At 36.9% G+C, this 13,598-nt stretch overlaps 1 protein-coding gene across 3 annotated transcripts in view; it reads left to right on the forward strand.

Moving 5' to 3' along the window:
• Positions 1-13,598, forward strand: part of KLHL32 (kelch like family member 32) — a 188,287-nt gene that overhangs the window by 170,922 nt on the left and 3,767 nt on the right. For all 3 annotated transcript variants that reach the window (XM_004422138.3, XM_087443907.1, XM_087443908.1), the window contains 3 exons: positions 436-494; positions 3,546-3,738; positions 5,460-5,554. In XM_004422138.3, coding sequence (XP_004422195.1) covers positions 436-494; positions 3,546-3,738; positions 5,460-5,554 — 347 coding nt within the window. The remainder of the gene's footprint in view (positions 1-435; positions 495-3,545; positions 3,739-5,459; positions 5,555-13,598) is intronic.

Here is a 13,598-nt window from a genome sequence, read left to right on the forward strand (position 1 = left end):
ACGATATCACTGTGTTAGTGTACAGAAGGTTAGAGCTGTAAAACTGCCAATTTAGCTAAGGACAAGAATTTTCCCTATAACTACATCCCTGGCATAAATTGTATAGAAACTTGTCTGTGTGTGCTGTGTTCACTCCCACTCTGACCCCATTCATTTCCTCTCATCTGGCCATGCAGAGCAGCTTGCCCGAATTGGGGACCTCTTGATAATCTCAGCATACTTGTTGCTTGCTCTCAACTGGATTGCTTCTGAAATGTTTCTTGAAAATGAAACTGCTTCAACAATAAGCTTCTTAATTATGTCATGGGTTCACCACGAGGGTATACAAACAGATCCTCAGCAGTAGCTAATTTTCCTTTAATTGAGTCTCATTCTTATGTTGGAATATCCTATTTCTTATTCATGAAAGCTCTAACACATGTTAATCCATTACAGGTGGAGTAACGAACACGGCACAATATCAGAACAGACTAATGGTATATGAACCTAACCAGGTAAGAATCATATAAGAAAAGCTCATTACCTTAATTAAAATGAATTTTAAAAGATTTCCACAGTAATTAGTAGTTGGAATGTCAAGTCTGTGCACACGCATGCATCTTAAACTTATATAGAGAAAAGGAAGCATCTGGATAAACTGCTTTTTGGTTGCTTTTTTTTTTCCTCACAAAATTTCAGCCCCTTTAGTTTTTTGCTATACACAATGCTTAACTGTTTCAGAGTTTTGCATAATGTAGAAAAAAGAGAAAATATGTTGATGAGTTAAATGCCCTTTGTTTCTGTTATCTCAAGTGGCTGTTCATATTCAGAGGCATCTGAAGAAAGGATTTTGATTGGCTTGTTGCCCCATCCTTTTAGAAGGCATATTATTCCAGGAGGGAAACATGCTTATGGTTTCATTATTGCCAAATAAAATAATAACTTTAATTATTTAACTCAATATAGCCAAAATGTCCTAGAACAGTGCCTAGGACAAATCTGAAGTAAAAGTACCTGAAGAGTTGGAGTATATTTTTCATCTACAGCTGGGGCCTGAACTGGAAGCATTTTGATGGTGCCTGTCCCTTTTTCTGTCCACTTCTCATGCACACTAATGACTTTTTTTTTCCCCAAAAGAAGAACAGTTTTTTTTCCTTCTACCAAAATATCTGTGACCTTGGACAATGTTGGCTGAATTTCGCCATTTCTGTGATTTTGGTAATATAAATATTTTTCATGATTATGACAATATTCCAAAATGATTTGATTTGAGGGTTTAATATTCATCAACTGAAGATAATAGAACATGAAACAACAGGTTGGCTTTGGCAGTCTGGGTCAGGATTGGCCACCAAATATATGTCCTCAGTGACCTCAGTCTATTTGGTATCTTTTTAACCATTACTTGATTCTGAATTTAATGAAGGTATTTCTCTCTTTGCAAGTGTGTTTCCTGATGTCATTAGAAGCCGTAGATTTCAGAGACCACATGTCCATGGGCCAGATGTCTCAAGAGGGATCATTAATTGCAGTTGCTTGAGTTCGGTGCACACGTGGTTAAAGAGGAAGACGGTGTTAACATTTTTCAAATGAGTTCTGTTTCATGTTTGTACACACATGCTCTTCTTAAAAATTCTGCTGGCATATTGTTTACGGTGGGTACTGGCAAATATCACAGCTGCTTGCATCTAGCTCAGAATCTCAATAACTCTATCATTCAGCCCTGGTGCTTATTTCTCTTCTAGGCCTTTGTGGAGAGTCGATAATGCCTGCCATCTGCCACAGAGCACATCGCTACCTGCCAACAGGCAGGCTGGGGTGACCTCTGCTTCCCCACCACTGATTAGTATTCACACGCTAGCTTATTAGGAATGACCCCACTAGGCCTCTCTGTTTCTTTGCCTTTGCAGTGGTTCGCAGCTCACCTGGCAGGCACGGCAGTGAAGGAAGCTAAAGATATAATCAGGGGATGCAGGCAGGCTTTACAAACCAGATGGCATCCATAGTCCTGTGACAGGGGACTGGACTGCGAATGCAAACATTGATTCCTAATACTGTAATGGCTTGCCTCATAGAAAGCACCTAAGGAAAGCATCATCAGAGTGTTCAGTTAAATCCACTCATGTGTAATGTATTAAAGATATTTCTTAGCAGAATATCTGAAAGAAAGGATTGACTATTTTATTAAAGAAGACATTTAATTGGAAGATGCTTATTATGACCTGTTTAAAAAGGGAGAGCAGATAAATGCAAGCCTTTCAAACCGTACAAACCACTTTAAGTGTTTATTTAAAAAAAGAGAAATTAGAAATGAGCTAGTAGATATGCCTGTAGTAAATGGACCAATATTTATGCAAAACATTTTTTTTTTTTTTTTTTTTTGCTTCTTCCTTTACAGCTTTGTGAAGTGGTGAAATTCTATGTATTCAAAACATCATATGATTTTTCTGGTCGAAATCCAAATTTTTCTTGGCAAAAACGAATCTGGGTTCTTCCTGTATGTTAGTGTTTCTGTAGAAAGGAAAAGAAATGGTTAGGTTTACTTACCTGTCCATTACTCAGTTAAGATTTAAAATTAAAGTCATATTTGATTTTCATCTAATTTTACATTTTACATTATATTTTAAACAGGAGCCTTATTTAAAAGGAGTTGAGCATACCTTTCTCATTACTGAGAGTGACCTAGAACCAAATATTGGCAGTTTCACTATTCCCTAAAGTTATCATAAAAAAATTTGGCCTTTTCCCAAAACAAATAAATGCGTGCCTAGAAATAACTTTTCCCAATTTGGCAGAAGATGTGATTATAAATATGTTAAAGGAAGCTGATACAGAGGCAGTTTGTTGCTAAACCAGATCTTAGCTCTTCCATTGATCTCAGAAGGTTTATTTGGGAAAGAACAGCAGTCACCCTCGCCCTAGCTTACATAGGGGCCTCAGGCAGCCAGTAATTACTATCCCAATAATTTTTTAGTGTACATTTATCTGACATTTATTATGTGCCAGGCACTGTTCTAAATGCTTTATGTATATTAGCTTGTTTAAGCTTCACAACAGGCTTGTTAGGTAGGTTTATTATCTCCATTTATAGATGAGGAAACAGGAACAGAGAGGTAAAGTAAATTGCTGAAGGTCACACACCGGTTATAACTCAGGCCTGGATCCAGAGCCTGTTTTCTTAATTATTATACCACCGTATACTGTATACCTAGCCGTGCACTTTCATTCTTAAGTAACTCGCGTGAGTAAGTTCTCGCAATTGGATGAGATAACCATCACAAACATTTCTATATTCTCATATGCTCCCCTTACAAATGCAAAATGCTCTATAACATGCAACCCAAACAGGAGGAAATGCCTTTTGTAAGTTGCGAAACAGAGTTGGAATATGTGGGTTCTTCTGCACTTGTCCTCAGGTAAGAGGCCCATACCTTTCAAAGTATATAAACAACATTCAAATAGAATGTGATTGACAAAAATTAGGGTTCCCTCTACTAATGAGGCACTGCTGTTTTCTGCCATGGAGTTCTCCTATTAACAGGATTCACCTGAATTTCTTTTTTCAGAATAAGTGGATAAGCCGCAGCCCCATGCTGCAGAGAAGGGTCTACCATTCCATGGCTGCTGTCCAAAGGAAGCTTTATGTTCTTGGAGGCAATGACCTGGACTACAATAACGACCGGATCCTTGTGCGGCATATAGATTCTTATGACATAGACACTGACCAGTGGACGCGTTGTAATTTCAACCTGTTGACTGGCAAGTACCTTTGATTAAGTAAATCAGGAAAAGCAAAAGATTTGAGAAGTTGCCAAACTTGTTTTCTCAGATATCTCTAGTGCATCTCTAAATATTGAGTGCATGGTGGTAGAACAACTTGCTTTTATCAACCATAAAGGTGCGCATTATTTATCTCACAAAATTTGACTCCATCAGATGGCTGGGCATCTAGTTTCTCAGGGCCTGTGTTACCTTTGTGCATGTTCTCACATAGCTAAGAGAGGCATGTCAAGTCCACTATTGTCAATCAGTATTCACACAGGAACTTTGATACAAGTGAGAGGAACCAGGCCCTGAAAGAGTTAATAGCTCTTAACAGAAGCAATTTTTTTTTTATTTCTCGCTACTTTTAGTCCTCTTATTTCTTGTGAGTTCAGGAGAATGGTCTTCATTATTTGTCACTATCAAATATTTTTTCTGGCTGTATTCTCCTAAAGACTAAACCTTAGAGCAGTTCTGTGCATAGGGGTTTGGTGGCATTTCTGGCCAGGCATACCCATCCAGGCATTAGCACGGGCAACACTTGGTATGGATCATCCTCATCCCAAAAGCCGATTAAAGGAAGGCAGTGAACAGCTTGCCCCTGACATTTCTTTATGGAGCCGAAAACTTTTTCTCCCTTGTCAGCTTGCATTATTAACATCCACACGTGATCAGATCCCTTCTAGGCCGCTCTACTAATAGGAAAATTACAAACTCAAAATGTTGGGCTGGACTAGTGCCTGGAGACACTGTAATATGTTGAGTGGGCAGTCAGTCACTCACAGCTGCTGCTGGGGGAGGACCACTGCGAGCATAACCAACGTGAGAGATTTTAGATGCTTTGTATTGAGCTCCTGTTTTTGCAAAAAAGGATCTTTGAGGCCCACGTACAAGTACTTAACTCTCTCTAAGTTGCTGTAGTGGTACCTTAGCCCCTCGTTCCCTAGATCGGTGATTCTTTCTGCTATAGGATCCAGCTTATTTATTACCCCAGTCAATCCTGTGTCAGCCCATCAATAAAAAGAGACTATCTCACTCTTTGATGGCCTCCAGGGAAGAATATGTGGTAGTGAGTTATTCTGTCTTCTTGTTTAAGTGGGGGAGGAACCTTTCATCATTTTGGCGTGTCAGTATCTAGGGACTATCCATGCTGGTCCCAGCTCAGGAACTTTAATATAGTCTTAAAACTGTTGTATATGTAAAGAAAGGGAGTGTAGTGACTATCGATCTTTTCTGTCGTTTGTCTTCATTTGGGGCACGCTAGGGGCAAGACTCTGTTTTATTGGCTTCTTGGGGTTGCAGCTATTACTTTACAAATGTAAGCACTTGCCTTAAAAGCATTTGTAGGTACAAGAGATGCTTTGCATTTCTAAAATATGCCTTATTTCCACCACTGTAAATTAATGGCATACAACATAGTAAAAAACTCTAGTTCTATATGGCTTATTATTGCTGTATTTAATGCTGTATTTACTCATGTGGCTGGCTAATAAGTGTCATGGCCTGGTTCTGACCTGACACAGATTCATTCTCTGAGAAATAGTGGTTAATTCTTCCCTCTCAGTACTGGGAGGCAGTGATTAGTTGCTGCAAAAATCCCGTGGAGTATACAAGTATGCCACAGGGGGAAATTGCATCCCTCAGTGGCAAAAGGGTTAATTAAGACATGGAAAGAAATGGATTTATTTTTTCTTTTTATTCAATTCTCTTTACTTTAGGCCAAAATGAATCTGGAGTTGCTGTCCATAATGAGAGAATATATTTAGTTGGTGGATATTCAATTTGGACAAATGAGCCTCTGGCTTGTATCCAGGTGAGTGGTTGAAGTTCCTTTTGAAGTTCGTTCCAGTGGTTCAGTGAAGTTACTTCTTGCAACGCTGCTACTGAAGGAAGAGATATTTACATGTAGCAAGAGGTTTGAGCTCCTTTTGTGCAGCTAGTTCAGCCACTGAACTTCATCCTGCATCCCCAAAATGATGCTTAATAAATGACTGAGCCCTATTGAAATAAAGATAAGGATGAGATTTGAAAATATATGTAATATATACTGGAAAGGGGGAAAGTTGGATACTTTCCCTTTCTCATAAACCAAAAAAATCTAGAAATCTTTGGTAATAGTACTTGCACATCCCCAAAACATTACAAATATCACCTTTCCATTTCCATTTCCTTTATAGTGCAATCTACAAAGGTGTTCTTCCTTCCTGGCAGAGGTGAGCAGTAGTGGTTTATGACTGGTCTTACAGGGACAGCTTCTGCCCCAAAGAACAGCCCTGGCCATACCAGCATGTGAGCAGCCCTGGTGGGGCAAGTTGCCAGTTGGGCCTTTCAGAACAGCAATAGCTTTTGTTGATATACACATTCAAGGTATTATTGTTTATTTTTTTTTATTTTTTACAATTCTTACTATAGTTATTTTTCTATTTTACGTGTTCTCTGATAACATATTGACATGTATTAGCCCTGACCTTTCTTCTGGTCTCCAGAAAAATATATCCTTATAACTACTCGTAGTAAGTATCTAATCTCATCTTTTTTTTGTATGTGTGTGAGGAAGATCAGCCCTGAGCTAACATCCATGCTAATCCTCCTCTTTTTTTGGCTGAGGAAGACCAGCTCTGAGCTTACATCTATCGCCAATCCTCCTCTTTTTTTCCCCCAAAGCCCCAGTAGATAGTTTTACGTCATAGTTGCACATCCTTCTAGTTGGTGTATGTGGGATGCGGCCTCAGCATGGCCGGAGAAGTGGTGCGTAGGTGCGCGCCCGGGATCTGAACCCTGGCCACCAGTAGTGGAGCGCGCGCACTTAACTGCTAAGCCACAGCGCCAGCCCCTCTAATCTCATCTTTGTGGGAAGATTTTTAGGAATTGCTTCCATATCTTTAATAGTTGCAGGACTGTTCAAGCTTTTAACTTCTTCTTCAGTGTCATCTCATAAGGTATATATATTTTTTCAAGAAACTTTTCCATGTTGTCGAGGTTTTCAAAATTGTTAGCATATATTTGTTGTGTTATCCTTAGTTCTATCCCCCTTCACTTTCATAATATTGTTTGCTTTTTCTCTTCTTTGCTTGGTGTATCTTGCCAGAGGTTTGTCTGGGGACTTGAACATACTTCTATTATTGATACAGATCAATAGATTTAAATAGATTTAAATCAGCAAGCATGGCATAGATAAGAACGACATAATTAACAAGCTTGTCCTAATGGATGTGAGTTCTAGATCAAACAGAGAAGATATATTTTTCTTTTTTTTTTTAGTTTTATTGAGATATAATTGACATTTAATATTGTATTAATTTATGGTATACAACAATGATTTTATATATGTATATATTGCTAAATAATCACAAGTTTGGTTAACATCCATCACTTCACATAGTTACAAAAGGTTTTTTTTTCTTGTGATGAGGACTTTTAAGATCTACTTTCTTAGCAACTTTCAGTATTGAAAGTTATAGTTAAGAGTATTGTTAACTATAATTACCATGCTATACATGACATCCCCAGAACTTATTCGTCTTATAACTGGAAGTTTGTATCTTTTGACCACCTTCACCCATTTCTCTCACCCCCTGCCTCTGGCAACCACCGATCTGTTCTCTGTTTCTGTAAGTTCAGTTTTTTTAGATCCTGCATATAAGCAATATCATACAGTATTTGTCTTTCTCTGTCTGACTTATTTCACTTAGCATAATGCTCTCAAGTTCCATCTATGTTGTTGCAAATGGCAAGATTTCCTTCTTTTTATGGCTGAATAACATTCCATTTTATATATATACCACATGTTCTTGATCCATCTATTGATGGACACTTAGGTTGTTTCCACATCTTGGCAATTGTAAATAATGCTGCAATGAACACAGGGGTGCAGATATCTCTTCAAGATAGTGATTTTGTTTCCTTTGGATATATACCCTGAAGTGGAATTGCTGGATCATATGGTAGTTAATATTTTTAATTTTTGAGGAAGCTCCATACAGTTTTCCATAGTGGCTGCACCAATTTACATTCCTAACAAAAGTGCTCAAGGGTTCCCTTTTCTCCAATCCTCACCAACACTTATCTCTTGTCTTTTTGATGACAGCTGTTCTAACAGGTTTGAGGTGATATCTCATTGTGGTTTTGATTTGCATTTCTCTGATGCTTAGTGACATTGAGCACCTTTTCATGTACCGCTTGGCCATCTGTATGTCTTCTTTGGAAAAATGTCTATTCAGATCTTCTGCCCATTTTTTAATTGGATTTTTTCTATTGAGTTTTATGAGTTCTTTATATATTTTGGATATTAACTCCTTATCAGATATATGATTTGCAAATATTTTCTCCCATTTGGTAGGTTGCCTTTTCATTTTGTTGATGGTTTCTTTTGCTGTTGATGTAGTCCCACTTGTGTATTTTTGCTTTTGTTGCCTTTGCTTTTGGTGTCAAATCCAAAAAATCATCAATACCAATGTCAAGGAGTTTACTCCCCTGTGTATTCTTCTAGGAGTTTTATGGTTTTAGGTCTTATGTTCAAGTCTTTAATCTATTTTGAGTTTACTTTTGTATATGGTGTAAGATAGGGGTCCAATTTCATCCTTTTGCATGTGTCTGTCCAGTTTTCCCAACACCATTTATTGAAGAGACTATTCTTTCCCACATTGTATATTCTTGGCTCCTTTATCATAAATTAATTGGCCATATATGCATGCGCTTATTTCTGGGCTTTCTATTCTGTTCCATTGACCTATATGTCTGTTTTTATGCCAATACCATACTGTTTTGTTTACTATACCTTTGTAATATAGTTTGAAAATAGAAAGTGTGATGGCTCCAGCTTTGTTCTGCTTTCTCAAGATTGCTTTGGCTATTTGTGGTCTTCTGTGGTTCCATACAAATTTGAGGATTTTTTCTTCTGTGAAAAAATGCCACTGGAATTTTGATAGGAATTGCATTGCTTTCAGTAGTATTAACATTTTTAACAATATCAAGTCTTCCAATCCATGAGCATAGAGTATCTTTCCATTTATTTGTGTCATCTTCAATTTCTTTCATCAATGTCTTACAGTTTTCACTATACAGATCTTTCACCTCCTTGGTTAAATTTATTCCCAGGTATTTTATTCTTTTTGATGCAATTGTAAATGAGATTGTTTTCTTAATTTCTCTGATAGTTTGGTGTTAGTGTAGAAAAACACAACTGATTTTTATATTGATTTTGTATTCTGCAACTTTACTGAATTTGCTGATTAGGTCTAGCAGTTTTTTGGTGGAGCCTTAGAGTTTTCTATATAAAATATCATATCATCTTCAAATAAAGGCAGTTTTACTTTTTACTTTCCAATTTAGATGCCTTTTATTTCTTTCTCTTGCCTAATTGCTCTGGCTGGAACTTCCAGTACTATGTTGAATAACACTGGCAAGAGTGGGCATACTTGTCTTGTTCCTGATCTTAGAGGAAAAGCTTTAAGCTTTTCCCCATTTAGCATGTTAGCTATGGGCTTGTCATATATGGCCTTCATTATGTTGAGGTACATTCCCTCTATACACAGTTTGTTGAGAGTTCTTATCATGAATGGAGGATTTGAATTTTGTTAAAATGCTTTTTCTGCATCTATTGAGATGATCATATGATTTTTATCCTTCATTGTTAATGTGGTGTAGCACACTGATTGATTTGTAGATGTTGAACCATCCTTGTATCCCTGGAATAAATCCCACTTGATCATGTTGTATGATCTTTTAAAAGTACAGTTGAATTTGGTGTGCTAATATTTTGTTAAGAATTTTTGCATTTATATTCATCAGGGAAATTGGCCTATAATTTTCTTTTCTTGTAGTGTCCTAGTCTGGTTTTGGTATCAGGTTGGCCTTGTAAAATGAGCTTAGAAATGTTTCCTCCTTTTCTATTTTTTGGAAGAGTTCGAGAAAGATTGGTATTAATTCTTCTTTAAATATTTGGTAGAATTAACCAGTGAAGCCATCTGGTCCTGGACTTTTCTTTTTTGGGAGGTTTTTGATTACTGATTCAATCTCCTTACTAGTAATTCGTCAGTTCAGACTTTCTGATTTTCTGTTTCTTCATGATTCAGTCTTGTTAGGTTGTATGTTTCTAGGAAATTATCCATTTCTTCTGGGTTGTCCAGTTTGTTGGCATATAACTGTTCATAGTAGTCTCTTATGATCCTTTGTATTTCTATGGTATCAGTTGTAATGTCTCCTCTTTCATTTCTAATTTTATTTATTTGAGTCCTTGCTGTTTTTTCCTTTGTAAGTCTAGCGATAGGTTTGTCTATTTTGTTTATCTTTTCACAAAAGCAGCTCATAGTTTTATTGACTTTTTCTATTTTCTTTTTGGTCTCTATTTCATATATTTCCACTCTGATCTTTGTCATTTCTTTCCTTTTCTAGTTCCTTGAGGTGTAAAGTTAGGTCGTTTATTGGAGCTCTTTCTTTTCTTCTTAATGTAGGCATTTATCACTATGATCTTCTATCTTAGAACTGCTTTTGGTGCATCCCATAAGTTTTGGTATGTTGCATTTCCATTTTCATTTGTCTCAAGATATTTTTTGATTTTTCTTTTGATTTCTTCTTTGACTCATTGGTTGTTCAGTAGCATGTTGTTTAATCTCCACATGTTTGTGAATTTTCTAGTTTTTTTCTTGTAATTGATTTCTAGTTTCACATCATTCTGGTTGGAAAAGATGCTTGATATGATTTCAGTCTTCTTAAATTTATTAAGGCTTGTTTTGTGGCCAAACGTATGATCTGTCCTGGAGAATATTCCAGAATATGTTTTTCTTAAGCATACATGGAACATTTACAAAAACCAATCATGTATATTAGGGTTAAGGTTAAGAAAACTTTAATAAATTTCAAAAATTAAGTATTATGTAGAGTAGAATCTCTAACTACAATGCAATTAAGTTAGAACTTAACAAAAAGTTAAATAAACCTCTATATATTTGGAAACAATAAAACATATTGCTAAGTAACTTATGGGTTATTAAAGAAAAAGTCATAATGGAAGTTTAAAAAGTACCCAGAACTGAGTGATAATGAAAACAGTATCTAGCAAAGCTTGTGGGATATAGCTTAATAAGTTAGAAATGAACCAAAAAATAAACTCAAAGTAGAGAGAGCAAGAATAAAAGTGAGAGGAAAGTAATGAACTAAGGAACAATAATACAGTAGGAAAAACTATCAAAGCCACAAATTAATTCTTTGAAAAAACATGAAAGTCTTTAAGGGAGTCTTTAGTTAATGGAAGGTAGCCTTGTAGTAGAGCTTGGTCATATCTTTTGGATAACAATAAACAACTGTTTTCTTGCAAGGAGTGCTTCTAGTCTTCACTGTCTTTTGGTTTTTTTTTTTTATTTTTTATTTTTCAGAATTGTAAAACACAGACCTGGGCAACAGGCAATGCTCTGTAATGCTGAAACCCTTGTTTTTAAGTGGCTTTGGGACCCTTCATTTGACTACTTGCACAATGGAAGCAAGTTTGGGTTTATTATGAAGATGCAAATTTTAAATATACTTATGGGTATATTTCTACTAATTTTAATATTAAATTAGCTCAAGGAATAGAAATAAAGTTAGAATGATCAGTGATCATATACACTAATTAACTCCTCATGACTTCTGGGTGTTCTCAAATAAGCAAATCTGTCCTCAAAAGATGAAGGCATGCATATATATTTTTTAAACCACTGAAGATATTCTATAGTAGCCTCAGGATTAAGGTCATTCTGAGAGAGGTGATTCATAAGTGGTTTTTAAAAAAAATTTATTTATTATTATTATTTTTTTCTGTGAGGAAGATTAGTCCTGAGCTAACATCCAGTGCCAATCCTCCTCTTTTTTGCTGAGGAAGATTGGCCCTGGGCTAACACCCGTGCCCATTTTCCTCTACTTTATAGGGACACCACCACAGCATGGCTTGACAAGTGGTGCATCGGTCCACGCCTGGGATCCAAACCTGTGAACCCTGGGCCACTGAAGCAGAGCGCGCACACTTAACCGCTACACCACCGGGCCGGCACCCATAAATGTTTTAATAAATGTATTAGTGGAATAAATTTCACCTCTGAGATTGGACAGTAAAATATTCTAATATATTTGCTTTTTAAAAAAGTCAGCGTTATATGTAGTTCTGTAGTTCTGTGTTCCAGTAGCTATTTTGATGTACAAAATCAAACATTTTGCAAATGCTGTTTATTCCCTTGGCTGGCACATTGGTCCTACAAAACACAGATAAGTTTAATAAAGGCTTTTAAGAGCCTTTAATGTTTATAGATAACAAGGATCCATGTAAGCATATGGATTGTCACTTAAAGAGATGTTTGGAATGGAAGTCTTCATGGATAAGAGACTCGTCGTATAGCTCATATCTTTCATTTTAGTTATTGACAACAGGTTACAAGGTATATTACCATTCATTCTGAACTATGGTTGCACAGTCTCAAATACTTCCTTATTTTATGGGTCTACAGAACTATTTATTTTGGTTCACGAACAGTAATATATTGATGGTTGTAGAGACTAGCTACATGTTCAAAAGCGAACCAGTTCTTTACCACTTGCTGGAAGAATAGCCAACAGAGAAGCAAGATAATGGGAGACTGGGATAGCATTTATGAGAAAATATTGATTAGACAGTCGAAATTCCTAAGTACAAATCAGCAGGTTGAAAAGTACATGGGCTGGCCCCGTGGCTTAGCGGTTAAGTGCGCGCGCTCCGCTGCTGGCGGCCCAGGTTCGGATCCCGGGCGTGCACCGACGCACTGCTTCTCCGGCCATGCTGAGGCCGCGTCCCACATACAGCAACTAGAAGGATGTGCAGCTATGACATACAACTATCTACTGGGGCTTTGAGGGGAAACAATAAACAAATAAAATCTTTAAAAAAAAAAAAAAAGAAAAAAAAGTAAAGAAAGAGTGGTGGAGAAAATAGTATAGATGCTACAAATATTGAAGTTTAAACTTTTCCTAAGTCACAAATCTATATAATCCTTAGATTCTAAGGGCAAGGCTGACTAAGATTAATGAAGATCACACTTAAATAGTTCAGAGATTGGTCCATTAACATCCAGAAGGACTAAAATCATTTTTTTTTTTGCCCTTGAAAATACCAGCCAATAACTTGTCTCATTAGACTGCCCCTTCTGGACTCTTAATCAAAGCTTATTTAACTGTCATTTGTAGGATTCAGCCACAAAGGGATGAAGCATGTCAGATGTTGAGAAAGCATATTATTTCATTTCCTTCTACTTTACCTAGCATAGACTACTTGATCCGTTACAAGGGCAATCCAAACAAGAGAAAAGCTGAGATGCTCTTAAATTAATACTTGTTAAAGATTGAGATTTCGACTTGTTAGTAATACTCATGGAAAATATTAAAAATAGATTCCTGAGGAAAGTGAGGCACTCGTGTTTATTCAGTGGGTGTGTAAGCAAACGTTGGCACAGAGAGTGACTTTACTCTGGTGTGCCATGGATGATGAGCAGCACGTAAGGGAGCAGCTGCATAAGTGTGCAAGTGATTAGTCTGTGTTTCCAGATCACCTCCACTGCTCTTCATTTACGATTACTTCCTCTTGGCTGGAGGGTATGCTGCCAAGCTGGCACCTCCTTCTCCCAAACGCCTTCTTTCTGCCAGTTTACAGGGGAGTATTTTGGAGAAAAACTGCCAACGCTTCCTTTTCCCTTCTCACAGATTAAATAAATTACATCTGCTTACCATATGCAGTCTCTGTTGGCCCAGGGAACCAGACAAAAACTCGGGATGATGACCTCAACTGATATTTTGTCTTCTAAAAATGTTTTCAGTTGGGGAGGGGATATCATGAATGGCACAAAATCCTTGCTCTTTCT

Source organism: Ceratotherium simum, chromosome 19 (genome assembly GCF_057802395.1).
Source record: "Ceratotherium simum simum isolate JZ-2026a chromosome 19, ASM5780239v1, whole genome shotgun sequence".
NCBI classification, from domain to species: Eukaryota; Metazoa; Chordata; class Mammalia; order Perissodactyla; family Rhinocerotidae; genus Ceratotherium; species Ceratotherium simum.